At 40.5% G+C, this 20902-nt stretch overlaps 1 protein-coding gene across 1 annotated transcript in view; it reads left to right on the plus strand.

The window, feature by feature from the left end:
- The window catches only part of cdc40 (cell division cycle 40 homolog (S. cerevisiae)), a 103363-nt gene that overhangs the window by 71944 nt on the left and 10517 nt on the right, over window positions 1-20902 (plus strand). The window contains exon 13 of the mRNA XM_052024715.1: window positions 18632-18708. Within this exon, the coding sequence (XP_051880675.1) occupies window positions 18632-18708 (77 nt within the window). The remainder of the gene's footprint in view (window positions 1-18631; window positions 18709-20902) is intronic.

Here is a 20902-nt window from a genome sequence, read left to right on the forward strand (position 1 = left end):
AAATTGAGGACGCACAAGAGCCTAGAACTAGAAGAGCACAGAGATCTTAAAGGCTTATAGAGGTGTCTCTATGTGTCTTTTTTGAGGAAGCCACTAACTGTAGCAAGAATGTATCCCCAAGTGATTTTTTTTTCCTAATTAATGATATAACTGCCTCCCATTGGGAGCTTGCAGCACATCTACTTCATGCACAGCTAGATATATTGCAGGAGAAGGCATGAGTTACATATGAATATAATGCCACATGTCTTAGAAAGGGACCTTGATGTTGGTCCAGTTATACAGTGTTCTCCATTAATTCATGTTACATTCTTAAGCTTGTTTTTCCCATGCCATCTAGGATTTGATGAATCTTCAAGTACTATTTAAAAAATACAAGGCAACAATAGAAGAATAGTAGAATTGGTGTGTTCAGAAAATAGCATAAGCTTGTCAAGATTTATTTTCTTATTTATTTATACAGCTTCTGAGCAGCTGGTTTGAATTGTGACCCACATAGTCAGTTCCAAGTTATCCATTCGTCTTTTGCTAGATAATTATATTGTAGCTACTGCTGTATTTCATTTAGTGAATTTTATTATTTTAAGAAGTGCAAGCCAATCTTTGTATTATTCATGCCCATATATTGTAATTTAAGAAGTCAGTACTTTCCACAATATTCTTCTAATTCTGAACCAAATTCATTTATCCAGTCTGCTTGTTGTTTTAGTTAATCCAGTGTTTGTAAATTGGGAACCTGAAGTAAACGACTTTTACACATAGAGTCTTTACTCTATGGCACTTTGCTTTTCACTTGTAACTTGTACATTACGTTCATGGAAGTGAGTAGGAACTTGTATCTGAACTACAATATAATAATCCTTTTTTTGTAACTGCAGTGTTACACAGCAACATGGAAAATAGGAGCAAGAGTAGGCCTTTGGCCCACTCAGCCTGCTTTGCCATTAAAAATGACCATTGCTGATCATACAGGCATTACAATAAGGAAACAGGTCATTCAGCTAGACTCGATCATGTCATCCATGCACCTTCCCAGGAACAAATATCACATTTACCAATAAATGGGCATGGGTCATTTAGCACTTCCAGCCTTCCAATATTTAGCAGCAGCATTTCATTTAATGTATCCCTTGACCTGCTTATCATATCTATTTCAATGTCAGTATTGAGATTTTTTTTTATTACCCTTTCGTGTAGAAAAGATGCTCTCTGATTTCACTCACGAGTGGCCTATCTTATATTTTAATACTGGTGTTGATGTTCTGGATTCCAGCATACAGTGCATGACTGATGTTCAGTGGAAATGGTTGTTGGATTTGTAGTTTATAGATTTTTCTAATTTTAGACCACCCTTCTAAACTCAACAGGATTCAAGTCTTGTAGTGCAACCTGTCTTTCTTCATTTAATGCTCAAAGATCTAAAATCTTTTTAGTGAATCTGCACTTTATGTCCTCAAGTCACTGGTCAAGAAATTGGTCTATTGCATGATTTTTCTGAGAGAATTTAATTCAAAACCTGAATATTAAATGCTATCAGGTACTTTTTTTTTGGCTGTAGCATACTTCCTGAAATTCAGTCCCAGTTCTTTGTACATATCATGCATAGACATGGAGCCCCCTTTTAATGTGCAATGATGTTAGTCAGCGTACAGTGCACAAGTGATATTACCTACTTTCATTTTTCATTGCTTCAGGCCTTGAACACTAGACCAGGTGTTAATTGGAGGTTTGAGATCTGTTCAGTATTGATTAAAGTGTTTGTTGATTCTCAGCTACTGCTGAGAATTCCAGGCCATCCACCTTCATTAAAGTAAATCCCTTCTTTATCATCCTTGTTGCATTCTGCACTAGTTGGCATTACCACCACTACCAATCCTTCCCACCATCACTACCTACTCCTCCCATCATCCCAATCCCACCCAATGACATTTAGTCTACACTCCTTGCCAACATCCTCCGTAGCCACTGGGATCTTTCCTTTTTCTCCCTGCTGACCCCTTGTACTCTGCCACGACATCCTTCTTGGCCTTTTGCCAGCTCTCTCTCATCTTCTACTTTAAACAGCTGCCCCTTCTCCATTCCTGCATCAGTCCTTCATACCCTTAATTCTCACCTCACTGATCTTATCTCCTTCCCATAATCACAACTGCGCACAATCCCTTTCCCACCACTCTCTCCATAATTTTGACCTTCCGTCAAGGAGGGAAATTGCAAAGTCCTTTTATGTACAATGTTGTATGCAAGACTAATTGTGCCATGCCAGTCACCTTGGGAATATGCATGATGAAATATGAGTGCCTCACATCTTGGACCAAATTGGTTGCCTTCAATCACCTCCCTCCTGTTTGTCTCCTGTTCTGTACTTCAACACATTAAAACATGCACTGAAGGATTTCTGGTCATTTTTGATTTTCGTTTCCTAAAATCATCAGTGCAGTCCTCTAGATCTACTCTGATCAACTGTCTATATAACTGAAACATAAACTCTTTATGTATTCAAAACCCCTTGTTCACAGTTTTTTAACTATGCATCATCTTCTAGTGATATGTGTAGCTGGATTCACAAATCTCTTTCCAACTTTACGATTCCTTGTTTCCTTCCATTACGAAAATATTCCAGTTTTGTTTTACTTTGGTCCAATATGGATGATCTCATTCTCCATTCAATTGGAGTTAGATCTCAAACTGGTTAAGCAGCTCTCTTATCCAAGCCACTGTAAAGCCAAGACCCAGTATGGATGCTGGAGGGCCCACTGCTCCTTGTGGTTGATAAAGATTGGTTAATCCAAGCTCTTCCTTTAAAGTTCAGACAGTGTACAACGTCATTAATTCTGCAACATTACAATTAAAAGGAGATTGCAGATGTTGGAATCTGGAGCAAAAAACAAACTGCTGGAGGAGACCCTACAGGTCCTGATGCAGGGTCTTGACCCAAAACGTTGACTTATGCCTCTGCCTCCACAGATTGCTGTCTGACCCACGTAATTCCTCCAGCAGTTTGTTTTTTTTTGCTCAACATTACAATCAAGCATTGTCCAGGGAGGTGCACTGTTTACCTGGTCTGAATTTCTTAAAAAGGGAAAAGGTTAAAAGAATTCATATCCCTGCCTCTTCACTGAAAGAAGTCCACAGTGTGACTTTAGGTCTTGGCTCTCTCAATTTGCTAACCTGAATTTATTGTATCAATCAAACTCTTACAATTATATCATGATGCAGCTCTGCACCAAAGTACCCTTGACAAAAATGAATCATTGAGGCTTCCAGCCGTTCACATCACACACCTGTGCTCTCTTTGCTAGTTAAGTACCATCCTCTACTGAAACGCCCTGCACTGAGAAACGTAACATCAGCATATACTCTGCAACTTCACATCCTTGCTTTGAGACTGTCAGCAGCACTCTTGTATCATCCATCCTGACCACCCGAGAAGGTGTAATGAAACATTTAGAAAATCAGTTCCATTGTTTATTTGTTTATGAGCATCCCATAAGTTGTAATAAAAAACATTTTTTTTCTTTGAAATCAGATTAATAACTCCAGGAACATGTAATAATTGTAATCAAATGATTATTATTAGTCATCCAGATTGTATGTAGTAAATATTGAGTAGTTATTGAGGCCAATCAATTTGGAACTGTATGTTGTGAATTTTTGATAAATTTTATTAAGTTATAAAAAAATCTATACAAGTGATTCATAAAAACTATATTTTCAGAATTATGTAGTTTCCTGCATCCTAGTATGAAAAGGACATGATTGATTTGAGGAACATTTCAAAGAGCAATTAGAATGACTCAGACTTAAAATCTCCTGTTATTAGGATCTGTGGACAAAATTGTAGATGTTTTAATCGGCAGTTTTTGAACATAATCCAGCTCTTTAAAATAAAATGCTTTGTGCCGTGAATGAGTAATACATAAATAAGCAATTATGGAACTTCAAATATGATTAGAGGATAAGATCAAAATTAGCAGGCTTTAAGCAAAGCCTGAGGTTAAAGCATGGTTTCCCAAAAGGATAGATGAAAGATACTGCTTAAAGCAAATGTGTGTTGATTTGTTGAAGAAGGATTTGGTCAAAAGTTAGAAGAGCATCTATTTAAGAAAAGAATTGGCTTGTATAAATGTAGCCATTTTTATTTTGGTTGCTTTGCAAAGTTGTCACCAGCAAGTGTGTTATGTAGCAATGTTGTAACTTAGAAATGACAAAAAAAATGGGTGCCATTTGAGGAGGAGTTTTCACCGAATTCCTCCAACAACAAAAGTGGCACCTTTATTGTGTGCATCTGGTCCAGAAACTTGGTTCTGAGTGGAACCTCATCCCATTTATACAGGCAGGCAACACGTTACCATTGCTGGCTCCCAGATATCAGATCACAGGTAGAATAGCAAAATTACTTAATGGTCCTGGAGATAAAGTGAACAATAAGAAGTTAACACTGTGTAAAATCTGAATTGAATGAGAAATTAGGATATACATGTAACATTATAACTGATATTGTTCAAGTTAGATCAATAGATGTGGTGAGTAGTACGGGAGCAGGAAGTCTCGTTGCCATGGTAAGTACCACGAGAACTAGTGCGAGAGTGGGAAGCAGTTTAAGAAGCTAGGCCTGTTGTTATTGTTCTTGTTGCTGTGGTGAGTTGATAAGCATGTTGATTAGCTAATTGGATAATTAGGCAGCAGCTGCCATTAAAAAGAAGTTAGGGTCAAGCAGAGCGGCCATTGTTGGAGTGGACAGTGTTAGAGTGGGGAGCTGAAGCTTCGGCGTAAAGAGGTGGAGTAGGTGAGCGGAGGCATCTGGTAGGTTCTCTTTCTTTGTTTTTTTTCTTTGTTATAGAACAGTGGGAATGGCAGTCAGGGCAGTAGTATGCTCCTCCTGTAGGATGTGGGAAGTCAGGGAGACTTCCAGTCTCCCCGACGACTACACCTACAGGAAGTGCATCCAGCTGCAGCTCCTTACAGACCATGTTAGGGAGCTGGAGCTGCAGCTGGATGAAGTCTGTATCATTCGGGAAGCTGAAGAGATGATAGGTAGGAGTTACCAGGAGGCCGTTACACCTGGGTGCGGGATGAAGATAATTGGGTGTCCGTTAGGAGAGGGAAAAGAAATAGGTAGTCACTACAGTGTTCCCTGGTGAACGTTTCCCTCAATAACAAGTATGTTGTTTTGGATGCTGTTGTGGGGGATGGACCACTGGTAGAGAGCCACAGCAGTCAGGTCTCTGGCGTTGAGTATGGCTCTGTGGCTCAGAAAGGAAGGTCGAGGGGTGGGGGAAAGGAGTGTGATAGTGATAGGGGATCCCTTGGTTAGGAGAACAGACAGGAGATTCTGTGGACAAGAACGAGACTCCCAGATGGTATGTTGCCTCCCAGGTGGGATTGAGTGCACGGTATTCTTAAGGGGGAGGGTGAGCAGCCAGAAGTCATGGTACACATTGGCACCAATGGCATACGTAAGAAAAGGGATGAGATCCTGAAGAGCGAGTATTGGGAGTTAGGAAGGAAGCTAAAAAGCAGGACCTCAAGGGTAGTAATCTCTAGATTGCTGCTTGTGCCATGTGCCAGGGAGGGAAAGAATAGGAAGATACAGCAGACTAATGAGTAGCTGAAGAGTTGGTGCAGGGGGCAGGGGTTCAGATTTGTGGATCATTGGGATCTCTTCTGGGGAAGGCATGACCTGTACGAAAGTGACGTGTTACAACTGAACTCAAGAGGGACCAATGTCCTTGCAGGCAGGTTTGCTAGAGCTGTTGGGGAGGGTTTAACCTAGGTTGGCAGGGGGGTGGGAACCAGAGTGTTAGGTTAGATGATGGATCAGTTGGTGTAGAAGCAGATGTGTAGAGAGAATGTGAGGAAGGATAGGCAGGGGATAGGGCATAAATGCAGTCAGTTAGATGAGTTGAAATGTGTTTACTTTAATACGAGAAGTGTTAAGAATAAGGGTGATGAATTTAGACCATGGAACAATACATGGAATTACGATGTTGTGGCCATTACAGAAACTTGGCTATCACAAGAGCAGGATTGGCTACTTGAGGTTCTGCGGTTTAGATGTTTCAAAAGGGATAGGGGGGATGGCGTTGCTAATCAGGGATAGTATCACAGCTGTAGGAAGGAAGGACATCTATTGAGTCAGTGTGGGTGGAAGTCAGATACAGGAAAGGAGCAATCGCTCTATTAGGAATATTCTGTAGGCCCCCAAATAGCCACCGGGATACTAAGGAGCAGATAAGTAGGCAGATTTTGAAAAGGTGCAAAAATAGCAAGGTTGTTGTCATGGGTGACTTCAACTTCCCTAATGTTGATTGGCACCTCCTTAGTGCAAAAGGTTTAGAAGGGGCAGAATTTGTTAGGTGTGCACAGGAAGGATTCCTGACACAGTATGTGGACAGACCGACTAGAGGAGAGGCCATGCTGGATCTGGTATTAGACAATGAACCTGGTCAGATGACGGACCTCTTGGTGGGTGAGCATTTCAGGGATAGTGACCACATCTCCCTGACCTTTAGGATAGCCATGGACAAGGATAGGAGCAGACGTTATGGGAAAGTATTTAATTGGGGGAGGGCAAATTATGATGGTATTAGGCAGAAACTTGGGAGTGTAAATTGGGAACAGATGTTCTCTGGTAAATGCACCGCAGAAATGTGGAGGTTGTTTCAGGACCACTTACATGGGGTTCTGGATAGTTTGTTCCACTGAGACAAGGAAAGGATGGTAGGGTGAAGGGACCATGGTTAACAAGAAAGATGTAAGGTTTAGTCAAGAAGAAGATGGAAGCATATTTAAAGGTTAGGAAGCAAAAATCAGACAGGGTTCTTGTGAGTTATAAGGTAGCCAGGAAGGAACTTAAGAAGGACTTCGGAGAGCTAGAAGGGGACATGAGAAGACCTTGGCAAGTAGGGTTAAGGAAAACCCTTAGGCATTCCATGCATATGTGAGGAACAAGGGGATGACTAGGGGCAGGGTAGGACTGCTCAGGGATAAGGGGGGGAAAAGATGTGTCTGGAGGCAGAGGAGGTAGGGGAGGTCCTGAATGAATATTTTGCTTCAGTATTCACCAGGGAGAGGGACTTGGACGGATGTGAGGTCAGTGTAGAACAGGAGCATGTCGAGATTAAGAAAGAAGCAGTGTTGGAGCTACTAAAAAGCATTAGGATAGATAAGTCCCTGGGATCGGCTAGGATATACCCCAGGTTACTATGGGAAGTGAGGGAAGAGATTGCTGGGGCTTTAACGATGATCTTTGCGTCCTCCCTGGCCACAGGAGTGGTACTAGAGGACTGGAGGATGGCAAATATTGTTCCATTGTTCAAGAAAGGTAAAAGGGATAGTCCTGGGAACTATACACCAATGAGTCTTAAATCAGTGGTGCGCAAACTATTGGAGAAGATTCTTAGGGACATTTATGAGCATTTGGAGAAGCATAGTCTTATTAGGGATGGTCAACATGGCTTTGTGAAGGGCAGGTTGTGCCTCATAAGCCTAATAGAGTTTTTCAAGGAAGTGACAAAACAAAGTGATGAAGTGCGGTGAATGTGGTGTATATGGATCTTAGCAAGGTGTTTGACAAGGTTTCCCCATGGTACACTCATCCAGAAAGTCATGAGATTTGGGATCCATGGAGAATTGGCTGTGTGGATTCCGAATTGGCTTGCCCACAGAAGGCAGAGAGAAGGTGGTTGTAGAAGGAAGTATTTGATTTGGAGGTTGGTGACTAGTGGTGTTCCACAGGGATCTGTTCTGGGACCCTGACTCTTAGTGATTTTTATAAAGTGGGAGGGTGGGTTGATAAGTTTGCAGATGACATGAAGGTTGGTGGTGTAGTAGATAGTGAATAAGGTTGTCATAGGTTGCAACAGGTTATAGACAGGATGCAGAGCTGGGTGGAGAAATGGCAGATGGAGTTCAATCCAGAGAAGTGTGAGGTGATACACTTTGGAAGATCAAACTTGAAAGCAGTGTACAAGGTTAACGGCAAGATTCTTAGCAGTGTGGAGGAACAGAGAGATCTTGGGGTCCTAGTAGAAAGATCCCTCAAAGTTGCCACACAAGGTGATAGGGTGGTTAAGAAGGTGTATGGTGTGGTTAGCCAGGGGATTGTGTTCAAGAACTGAGAGGTAATGTTGCAGCTCTATAAAAATCTGGTTAGACCACACTTGGAATATTGTGTTCAGTTCTGGTTGCCACATTATGTGGAAACTCTGGAGAGGGTGCAGAGGAGATTTACAAGGATGTTGCCTGGATTAGAGAACATGTCTTATGAGGAGAGGTTGAGTGAGATAGGGCTTTTCTCTTTGAAGCGATGGAGGATGAGAGGTGACTTGATAGAGGTATATGAGATTATGAGAGGCATAGACAAAGTGGATACCCAGCACCTTTTCCCCAGGGAGGTGATGGCCAATAGTAGAGGTCATCCGTTTAAGGTGCGAGGAGGAAAGTTCAGGGGAGATGTCAGGTAGGTTTTTTTACACAGAGAGTGGTGGGTGCCTGGAATGCATTGCCAGGGGTGGTGGTAAGGGCCGATCCTATACCGTCTTTTAAGAGACTCTCAAATAGGCACATGGATGAAAGAAAAATAGAGGGTTATGGGAGGTGAAGGAGAGAGGGGGATGGATTGAATGTGGATAAGGTTATATAGGTCGGCACAACATTGTGGGTGGAAGGGCCCGTACTATGCTATACTGTTCTATGTTCTATTTGGCGAACATTTCTAGGGCCTGACAGGAATGGGGCCATAATGCAATACCAAGCATCTTACTTCACTTTATGTTAAGAAAATGCTTAGCAGTGAAAATTTATTCCTGAGTAACAAATCTTGCATGTGTACGTTCTTTTCTTCTGTGCTAAAATAGCTTTATGGTGTAGAGCAAATTCAGCAGTTGCACTGTCTTGATCTATATGTAGTAAAATGCTGAGTGTACCAGTGACTGTAAGGAAAGTGGTATAGCTGCTCCAGTGTAATGTAGGTTATATCCTGTAGCTCTGATTTAGTTACCTTGTAACCTAATCCAAAAGCAAAATATTGAGAAGCAGAGTTAATGTTTCGGGTCAATGATCTTTGACCTTTTCATCTGATGAAAAGCTATTGATCTGAATTCTTTTCTCTCCCCACTTAACCAATTTGACAAGTATTTCCAGCATTTTGTGCTGTAATTATCAGCTTGTTATTCACTCCCACCTCAAGATCAAATAATTTGTAGATATATGTCATAGAAAGAGAAAACTTGTAACTGCTGGCAATTGGTAACAACATTTAAAAAAAAAGGAGATGCACAACAGCCCAATTAGATCCAAAAAGCCACAACTTAATCCTTTTGCTTTGCAGATGCTAACTGATACTCAGTTTATTTTCAGCATCTTATTTTTATTCGTCACGAGTAGATAAGGTGACAAACTATAAATGACCTACAGGAAGTGGCAAGTATCATATGATTTTGTTTGAATCACTGCAACTTTTTGATATGCTTCTGTTAAAAATATTTTACACATTCATTTATTTAGTCTTGTTTGCTCTTTTTATTCACATCATGGAACATTAGTTAAAAACAAACTAATCAGTTGACATTCTTCAGTCCTGTTCCCATCACATTAAGAGTATGTCTCTTCCAGTAGGAATATTTTGCCTTCCCCTCTGCCCTGACAATCCTGAAATCAGTGACTCCCAATCTGAGCCATTGGTTAATTTAAGTATTGGTAATAGCCAAATTGATAAATCTAAGCCATTACTCTGGCTTTATGAAAGAAACATATCAGATATAATATAAGCTTCTTATGCCTTCTATGGTTTGGATGGCTTTGAACTATGTGCTCCACTGAACATTGTAGTAAACAAACTTTTAAAACCACAACCCATTACTGTCTTATCAGAATGTTAGGGAAATTAGTTTATGGCAGCAAAGGAAGGCTTCTCACAAATTGGCGAGGCTCTGACCATTTTTCAGTTCTCCCTGGCTTCAGGAATATTGGCAGAGGATTGCAAATGTTGTACCATTGTTTTCAAAGTGCAAATAATCACAGGCCAGATAGCTTAACTGCATTGGTGGGCAAATTACAGGAATCTGAGAGACAGTATCAACTTTCATTTAGAAAGACACTGATTAATCAAAGAAGGTCAGCATGGATTTGTTAATCAAAAACCCTGTCTGGCTAACAACTGGAGTTTTTGAGGAGGTGACAAGGAGGGTGGTTCTTTTTCAACCCTCATGGACACAATGGGCTGAATGGCTTCCTGTATTGTTCCCACCATTATAAACTGGGAATGCATTTAAGATTTTGTGCTGCAGCCTTTGTCCATAAGATTTTGGCAGATGTGATGCCTCCCAATGTATGTATAATCCCCTTCAATAATATAAAAATTGCAGTTGATTCTATTACTTAGTGGAAATGCTTCCTTATACTAGAATCCAGCATGTATCCAAACCTTGTATTCAGTACACAACCAAAGTCCAAGTGTGTTCCTAATTGGCAGATTTGCATAGGGACCAGGTTAGTTGTCCCTGACTTGCTGTAGACTGCAGTCTTATCACAAAATGTGCCAAATTTCTCTGCATATAGGTCAAGTTAGTTTGCAGTGAGTGCATCAAGGACTGAATGCATTTTCCAGAGTTTCCACACAAGCTATGTATGATACTGAAAGAATTAAAATCTTTCTAGAGCCAGGGTGGATATTCCTTTTTGCCACCTTTGTGCAATAGAGACCCAATTGTAGTTATACATACAGTGGCATGCAAAAGTTTGGGCACCCCTGGTCAAAATTTCTGTTACTGTGAATAGCTAAGCAAGTGAAAGATGACCTGATTTCCAAAAGGCACAAAGTTAAAGATGACACATTTCTTTAATACTTTAAGCAAGATTACTTTTTTATTTCCATCTTTAACAGTTTCAAAATAACAGAAAAGGAAAAGGGCCTGAAGCAAAAGTTTGGGCACCCTGCGTGGTCAGTACTTAGTAATACCCCCTTTGGCAAGTATCACAGCTTGTAAAAGCTTTTTGTAGCCAGCTAAGAGTCTTTCAATTCTTGTTTGGGGAATTGTCACCCATTCTTCCTTGCAAAAGGCTTCTAGTTCTGTGAGATTCTTGGGCTGTCTTGCATGCACTGCTCTTTTGAGGTTTTCGATGATATTTAGGTCGGGAGACTGTGAGGGCCATGGCAAAACCTTCAGCTTGTGCCTCTTGAGGTAGTCCATTGTGGATTTTGAGGTGTGTTTAGGATCGTTATCCTGTTGTAGAAGCCATTGTCTTTTCATCTTCAGCTTTTTTTACAGACGGTGTGATGTTTGCTTCCAGAATTTGTTGGTATTTAATTGAATTCATTCTTCCCTCCACCAGTGAAATGTTCCCCGTGCCACTGGCTGCAACACAAACCCAAAGCATGATCGATCCATCCCCATGCTTTTTAAAAATTTCTTTTAAAATTTTGGCCGCCCGTTTTAAACCCAAATTAACCTACCCATACGTCTTTGCAATGTGGGAGGAAACTGGAGCACCCGGAGAAAACCCACGCAGACACGGGAGAATGTACAAACTCCTTACAGACAGCGACGGGAATCGAACCCCGATTGCTGGCGCTGTAATAGCATCGCGCTAACCACTACGCTACCGTGCTTAACAGTTGGAGAGGTGTTCTTTTCATGAAATTCTGCACCCTTTTTTCTCCAAACATACCTTTGCTCATTGCAGCCAAAAAGTTCTATTTTAACTTCATCAGTCCACAGGACTTGTTTCCAAAATGCATCAGGCTTGTTTAGATGTTCCTTTGCAAACTTCTGACGCTGAATTTTGTGGTGAGGATGCAGGAAAGGTTTTCTTCTGATGACCCTTCCATGAAGGTCATATTTGTGCAGGTGTCGCTGCATAGTAGAACAGTGCACCACCACTCCAGAGGCTGCTAAATCTTCCTGAAGGTCTTTTGCAGTCAAACAGGGGTTTTGATTTGCCTTTCTATCAATCCTACAAGCAGTTCTCTCGGAAAGTTTTCTTGGTCTTCCAGACCTCAACTTGACCTCCACCGTTCCTGTTAACTGCCATTTCTTAATTACATTACAAACTGAGGAAATGGCTACCTGAAAACGCTTTGCTATCTTCTTATAGCCTTCTCCTGCTTTGTGGGCATCATTTATTTTAATTTTCAGAGTGCTAGGCAGCTGCCTAGAGGAGCCCATGGCTGCTGATTGTTGGGACAAGGTTTGAGGAGTCAGGGTATTTATAAAGCTTTGGAATTTGCATCACCTGGCCTTTCCTAACAATGACTGTGAACAAGCCATTGCCCTAACAAGCTAATGAAGGTCTGAGACCTTGGTAAAAGTTATCTGAGAGCTCAAATCTCTTGGGGTGCCCAAACCTTTGCATGGTGCTTCTTTCCTTTTTTTCACTCTAAAATTGTACAAAACAACAATAATACACTAATCTTGCTTAAAATGTTGAAAAGAATGTTTCATCTTTAACTTTATGACTTTTGGAGATCAGTTCATTTTCTACTCGCTTAACTATTCACAGTAACATCAATTTTGACCAGGGGTGCCCAAACTTTTGCATGCCACTGTACGTAACTCAGTTTTGTACCACATATTGATGATTGTAAAATAATCAGTTTGAACCACATTTGTACTTTGGATTATGTTCTCAATAAAGAAAAGGTTTCAATATTAGCCCAGAACATCAATCCAAACACAAAAATTAAAAACCTGCAGACAACAGAAATCTGAAATAAAAACAGAAAAGGCTGGAAACACTCAGCAGGTCAGGCAGTGTCTGTGGAAATAGAAACAGAGTTAACATTTCATGTTGAAGGTCCATCTGATGGCATTTTCTGTTTTTATTTCAGGTTTTGTTCAAATGTGAACCAGTTTATTAATGCAAATGGAAAAGGAGTCATGCAGTACAGGAACGGTGCTTGCCCTCCCTACCGTCCATGTTGACTTTTAAGTACTCATCTGTAGGAATTCCATAGCTTTCTATGCCTTGATGATTCAAGTGCTCATCTAGTTACTCCCAAAATGGCATAAGAGCGCTTACCTCCACCACCCTCTCAGGCAGTGCATTCCAAACACCATCCACCCTCTGGATGAAAGAATTCTTCCTTCTATCCCCTCTAAATCTGTTATTCCATACCTTCAACGTATGTCATTTGGTTATAGACACCTTTGTTATGGGGAAAAGTTTACTCTGCTACCCTATCTGTGCCCCACATAATTTTGTACACACCTATCAGGTCCTTTCTTCAGCTTTCTCTACTCCAAGGTAAACAAACTTAACCTTTTCAGTCTCTCCTCATTACTGAAAGGAAAGTTTTCTCAAACAGTATATAGCTGGTCCTACTAGAGGACTCGACCTCCTCTTGGGAAATGAGGCTGGGCAAGTGACTGAAGTGTTAATGGGGGAACACTTCAGGACCAGTGACTATAATTCTATTAGTTTTAAAATAGTTATGGAAAAAGATAGGACTGGTTCACAAATTAAAATCCTAAATAAGGGCAAGGCAAATTTTGAAGGCATTAGACAAGAATTTGCAAAGGTTGATTGGGAGAGGCTGTTTGCAGGTAAAGGGACAGCTGACGAGGGAGATAGGAAGATTTCAGAGACAGCATATTTCTGTTAGAGTGAAGGGCTAGGCTGGCAGGATTAGAGAACCCTCATTGATGAGGGATATTGAGGTTCTGGTTAGGAACAAGGAGGTGTAAGTCAGGAATAGGCAGATGGGATCAAGTGAATCCCTTGGGTATAAGAGATGTAGGAGTACACTTAAGAGAGAAATCAAGAGGGGACATGAAATAGCTTTGGCAGATAAGGTAAAGGAGAATCCTGGGATTCTACAAGTATATTAAGAGCAAAAGGACAAATAAGGAAAGAATAAGTTCCCTTAAGAATCAGTGTGGTCATCTACGTGTGGGGCCACAGGAGATGAGCAAGGCCTTAAATGAATATTTCTTGTCTGTATTTGCTGTGGAGCAGGTCATGGAAGCTAAAGAATTAAGGGAAATGAATGTATTGGAATATTATCCATATTACTACAGAGGAGGTGCTGCCAGCCTTAAGGCATAGTACGGTGGATAAATCCACAGGGCATGATCAAGTGTACACTAGGGTATTGTGGGAAGCTAGGGAAGAAATTTCAGAGGCCCTTGCAGAAATAGTTGCATCATCTTTAGCTGGGGTGAGGTACTGGAAGTTGGCTAAAGTTGTGTCTTTATTTGAGAAAGGTTGCAAGAACAAGCCAGGGAACTACAAGCCGTTCAGCCTAACTTCAGTGTTGGGAATGTTACTGGTGGGGCTTCTGAGGGACAGGATCTACCAGCATTTGGAAAGGGAAGGACTGATAAGGGATAGTCAAGTAATGAAGAAGATTGATGAGGGCAGGGCAGTAGACATTGTCTGCATGAACTTTAGCAAGGCCCTTGACAAGGTCTTGCATGATAGGCTTGTCTAGAAGGTAGACTGCATGGGATCTAGGGTGAGCTGGTCAATTGGATACAAAATTGGCTTGGTGGAAGGAGATAGAGGGTGGTAGTGGAGGGTTGTTATTCAGATTGGAGGCTTCTGACCAGTAGTGTGCCACAGGGATCGGTGTTCAGTCCGCTGTTGTTTTTCATGTATATTAATGATTTGGATGACAATGTTGTAACACAGTTAGTAACTTTGTGGATGACACCAAAATTGGTGGCGTAATGGACAGTGAAGAAGGTTATCTGAGATTACAACAGGATCTAGATGAACAAGGGAAGTGAGCCAAGGAATGGCAGATGGAATTTAACTCTGACTAGAGGGAGGTGTTGCATTTTGAGAAGTTAAACCAGGGCAGGACTTGCACAGTAAATGTTAGGGCCCTGGAGAGTGTTGTAGAACAGAGAGACCTAGTACATTGTTCCCTGGAAGTGGTGACATAGGTAGACAGTGTGGTGAAAAAGGCGTTTGGCATGCTTGCCTTCATCCATCAGGGTATTGAGTACAGGAGTTGGGATGTCATGTTACAACTGTACAAGACATTGATGAGATCACAGAATTGTGCACAGTCCTATAGGAAGGATGTCATTAAGCTGGAAAGGGTGTAGAAAGATTGACTGGGATATTACTGGGACTGGAGGTCTTGAATTATAAGGAGAGGTTGGATAGGCTAGGACTTTTTTCCCTGGAGTGTAAGAGGCTAAGGGGTGACCTTATAAAGGGGCTTCATGAGGGGCTTGGATAAGGTGGATGGTCAGTTTTTTTTCCCAGAGTAGGAAAGTCTAAAACTAGAGGACATAGATTTAAGGTGAGAGGGGAAAGATTTAAAAGGGATCTGAGGGCCAGCTTTTTCATACAGAGAGTGGTGGGTAAGTGGACAAGCTGCCAGAGGAAGCTGTAGAGGTGTGTACAATTAAAGTGTTTAAAAGACATTTGGACAGGTCCATGGATAGAACAGGTTTAGAGGGATATGGGCCAGTCACAGGCAAATGGACTAGCTCAGATAAACATCTTGGTCAGCATGGATGAGGTGGGCCAAAGGGCCTGTTTTCCCACTGTATAACTGTATGATTCTATGATTCCATCCCAGGCAACATCCTGATGAATCTCCTTTACATTCTCTCTCGAGCAATCACAGCCTTTATATACTGTGGCAACCAGAACTGCACACAGTATTCCAGGTGTGCCCTCATCAATGTTTAATAAAGCTGTATCATAACAGTTGAAGGCCAGCATAACATTGGCCTCCTTTACCACTCTATCTACCAGAGCTGCCACCTTCAGGAATCTTTGGACTTGGACACGAATGTCCTTCTGTTCCTCAATACATTTGGGGCCCTGCTCTTATTTGACCTTCCAAATTAATCACTTCATACTTATCAGGATTAAATTCCATCTGCCAGTGCTCTACCTAATTTACCAAAAGGAGAAAAAATAAATTCCTTCTTGTTGCTTGATTACAGTAACAGGAGTCAAGTAACATGTTACTTGTTATTTGTCCCTGCAATAATGGGAACATAATTTAGGTCAAGATCCTTTCAATATGACAGAAATGTGGAAAAATATTAATGTACTTGAAATGTGTTACATAAAATGTAGAGATGAATTAAGTTAGCACTTGTACTAAAAATAGTTTTTATCTTTTCAACAATTGTGCACGAGCTGCAGAATCCTGAGCAATGAATATTGTGCCAAGCTGAAGAGGAACCAGATGGTTGAACAGAAATCATGGGCAGCTCTGAAATACTTGGAGAAGAAAAGTTTCACAACAATATGGTTCTATGATTCCATATCATCTCCTATATTATAAAGGAGGAATGCATCTTTTTGAATTATATGTTGACTAACTAGTTACCAAAGATTTTTTGTTTTTAAACTGTTTTGCAGTTCCATTTTTCAAATATCTGCTCCCCTTGCTGTTTGTATCTGCTGTGAATCAGATTCAGAGAAGTATTTACTTTCAATGAAACATCCAGTATTCTATGCACTTTAATAAAATGCACAAGCTGCCCTGAGCTAACATGCTTTGTATTACCTTGGTTCTAGGTCATTGCTCAATAATTGAGAGTATTCATTTAGCTCAAAGCCACAGCCAATCATAATGGCAAATTTCACATCTCATTATTTGTGTAGTGATTCAAAATGGCCTTTTGCTGAACATTCAACCAAATGATTATGATGGTTTTTTTGTTCCATAGAGCATGGATTTTTTTTTCCTTCTTGTCAGAAATGTATAAAGTGATTCAGTTTAGTATGACCTCAGGGACTGAAATTTTACTTGAAAGTTTTGTCCTTGTTACTATACTCTCACTAGCACATTTTCTGGAAGCTCTGGTGTGTTCTGTATGTCAAAATTAGCACACTATGGTTAATCCCAAAGCCCATGCAGATGACCATTTTAATGGAATACACAATTGCAGTGAGAATTGGGCTTGCAGAGGAAGCCAAGATGAAGCCCTCCAGGTCACAGTTCTTGATTGAGAACAAGGAGATCTTTTCTGTAATATGTGGAAGCCCAGGCAATACAAAATCAGGAGTTTGGGTGATGTGGGAGGCCCTAATACTGACTGCAAATTTGGGAGTCATAGAATCATAGAGCATAGAAACAAGCTATTTGGCCCAACTCATCCATGCCAGCCAGTAGGCATCCTTCATATTAATCTCTTTACCCAGCACTAGGTCCATAGCTGGCTATGCCTAAATCATGTACCTTTTGTTCAGATGTGAGAGCACTACCACTGAGTCGAGCTGGCAGTAGGAACAGCGACAAGGAATAATTGAATACAGAAACAGATGCATTCTGGCATGTATTAATGCAAAATAGTTGGTTCACCACCCCCTTGTGTATACTCTGTTGTTATGGGCTGTTTTCCTTTCAGCAGAGGTCGTTAAATGGAGATTTGATAGAACTATTCAAAATCTTGAAGATTTTTGAAAGAGGAAATAAGGTGGAATTGTATTGAGACAACAGGGTATTTTAATGTGAAGAAGGACCATTGGTGTCATGAGGAAAAAGAATTGCACCATAAATTATGAACTGGGATACATAATTTAAAAGAATGATGATCGTAGGCGCAATAATAATTTTGGAAAGACAATTGTATAAATGAGGAGAAAAATTGTGCACAGCTACAAGGAAAGAGCAAAGAGTGGATTAGTTGGGTAGATCTTTCAAAGACGCAGTCGCATAATAGCCTCCTGTGCATTTTTATTTGAACATTGAATTGGTAAACTCTACTTTGCAGTTCCCAAGGTGAATCTTGTCTTTCCCTTTCCACTCCTAATAATGCCATTCTAAGCAATTTGTGGTCGGTGTTTCTAATAAAGAAATGGAGTGATAATGATAAGGGTTAACACCTAATATAGCTGCAGACTTGAACTAGGATCTTCATCGCTCATTCAAACCAATAGGTTCAAAAATTCAGAGACTAAATTACATAGAAGGAGGATATCAATCCGAGTAACTATAATTTTTTACAGTGCTTTGGTACCTAGTGATTTTCTGCTTTTGTTGTTGTGAATTCTGAAGAAGATATGGTTAAATTGGGGAGATGGGTAATAGTACAGAATTGTATGAATTTTATCTAATATGTATTATAAAGAAATTAATCAGTTTTGAATAGGAGCACTTTTAGACTCCATTCTCCTGTTTGCCTAAGAAGTTATTGCTTTAAACAATTTCAGTTGCAGAGAGATTTTTGGCATTCATTTATTAGGTACAGCTGTAATCATTCTCGTGAAATTCCTAAACATGGTCCTCTTTTCTAAAAAAAAACACTCCAAGGAATTTACATCTTCTTTGTCTCTTACAACTAACAAATAATTGCAATAGTTCTGTGCTAAGACGTTCGTCATTTGTTTGAATTATTTGCAATTTCATCTTTCCTTTCATGGTGTGGTTACCGTTGAATGTAATCCTCAACTGAATGATATATCTTTGTTTCCTTTTACTTCTCTATAAGGTGTTGCTGCATTTAAAAATAAAAAAAAAGTTGTTGTTGAGATTTCCTCTTAGAGCTTTTATCCTACTTATTCATCACTCTGACAGTTTGGCTTTTGTGTGAGCACACGCTTTGTGCTTTTGGAGTATTTAGCTCGCTGCACCTTTGGAACTCGGGTATGAATTGTGTGAACTTCAGCAGAACCTTTTTTTCCAACATCTTATGTCTGTGTTGTTTTCCTACAGGGATATTCCTGTGGACTTCAAATACATTGCTGAGCCAAGTATGCATTCCATGCCTGCAGTAACATTGTCACCCAATGGTAAGTCCTTATAATCTCTGAACCTGCTTTGCTGTCCTGAGCAGTAAGGCACAACCTCACTTAAAAGAACTGTACTATGTTAATTTTGTTGATCATAACATTGTATTTATATGATACATTTTGGGACATTTTACAATGTTAGCGGTATCACAAACACACCTTCAGACAAAATTTCAAACAAATCTCCACAGAGATGTTAGGGCAGACAGCCAAAGGGTTGATCCAAGATATGGTTTTAGGGAATATCTTAAGGATCAGAGATAAATAGAAATAGGAATGGAATTGCAGAATCTGTGACAAGGAGTTATACAGCAGACAGTGATGAAGTGATTAGAACGGGGCTGAAAATAAACAATATGTGAGAAGTACAGAGATTTTGGAGGATACATGGCTGGAAGATATGTCAGTGAAGGTAGGTGATGGGTGAATGAGACTTGGTGAGCGTTAGGACATGGGTGAGTAAGGTGAAAGATGGAGACTGGACCAAAGAACATTAGAATAATTCAGGTGGGGCAGGTACAGATGCAGAAAGAGAATCAAGACCAAATGCAGTATTTAGCTAAAGCAGAATTAAAGGAGAGAAGAAACTTGGACCCAAGGTTTTTATCTGTAATTTGATCCCCATTTTGTGTTCAAGACAAAAACAGAATGCTGAATTTACTCACCAGATCAGTCAAAATCTGCAGTTAGAGAAACAGAGTTAAAGTTTCAGGTAAATGATCTTTCATCAGAACTAGGAAAAGTTAAAAACCAAACATGCTTTAAATTGCAGAGAAGGGGTTAGAGTGGAGAGAACAGAAGGAATGTCAGTGATAGAGGGAGACCAAGAAGGAATGGGTGACACAAGAGGCACTGCTGGCAGAGAGGGTGGTGAAGGTTTTTTTTAATCACAGCTGATCTGTCTGGAAGAGATGTAAATAAATGGAGATGAATGATGTCAAAGGAAAGAGAGAAAAAAAAGCAATGCTGACCTGAAATAAAAGAAAATGCTGCAAATACTTAATAGTCTGGCCAGTTCTGATGCAAACCAGAAACACTGCTTATCTGAAACTTCTGAACTCAATATGAAATCCTGAGGGCTATAATAAGTCGGGTCAGAAAGAAGCTGCTGTTTTCAAGTTCACATTGGGTCAAAAATGGAGAGGTCTGCGTGGGATGGAAAACTAAAATTACTTTAATTCTCCATCCCACTCCCACCCTTTGCTTTTGTCACTCCACAGATGCAGCCTGACCTGCTTGTACTGGAAATCCACTATTTTAGATTTCCAGCAGCTACTGTGTTTTGTAACTCACGGTTCCAGCATTTCAGTTTCTCTCTTTCCTCTGACACAGTCATCTCTTTCTATTTTCATCTTCTCCAGTCAGATCAGCAGCAAAACAACAAACCTTTGCCACTTCTCTCAGCCGACACCATTACCATGTCCCATTCAGTCTTTCGTGGTCTCCACCATCACACACATTCCCATTGTCCTTTCACTCCTCACCTTTCTCTGCAATTTGATTTTGAAATATGTTTGATTTCTAACTTTTCCTGGTTGTGATGAAAGTTCATTGACCTGAAACATTAACTCTGTTTCTCTGTCCAAAATCACTTAGTGCAAAGTGATAACGTTGCTAAACTGTAGTGATTAGGGTTGTGCCGGTTGGCTCAAGAATCTAATAGTTGAAGGGAAGTAGCTGTTCTTGACCCTGGTGGTGTGGGACTTCAGGCTTCTGTACCTCCTGCCTGATGGTAGCTGCGAAAAGATGGCATGGCCTGAATGATGGGGATCTTTGATGATAGATGTTTCTTTCTTGAAGCAGCACCTCCTGTTGATACTACTGATGGTGGGGAGGGATGTGCCCATGATGTATTGAGATATTATTTTGATGTATTTTAGAACAGAGGACTTAGAACATTTACAGCACAGTACAGACCCTTCGTCCCACAATGTTGTGCCAACATTTTATCCTGCTCTAAGATAGAAACATAGAAAAACTATAGCACAATTCAGGCCCTTCTGCCCACAAACCTGTGCTGAACACATCCCTACCCTAGAAATTACTAGGCATACCCATAGCCCTCTATTTTTCTCAGCTCCATGTACCTATCCAACAGTCTCATAAAAGACCCTATCATATCCGCCTCCACCACCGTTGCCGGCAGCCCATTCCACGCACTCACCACTCTCTGAGTAAAAAAACTTACCCCTGA

The sequence above is a fragment of the Pristis pectinata genome, chromosome 10 (genome assembly GCF_009764475.1).
Source record: "Pristis pectinata isolate sPriPec2 chromosome 10, sPriPec2.1.pri, whole genome shotgun sequence".
In the NCBI taxonomy this organism is placed as follows: domain Eukaryota; kingdom Metazoa; phylum Chordata; class Chondrichthyes; order Rhinopristiformes; family Pristidae; genus Pristis; species Pristis pectinata.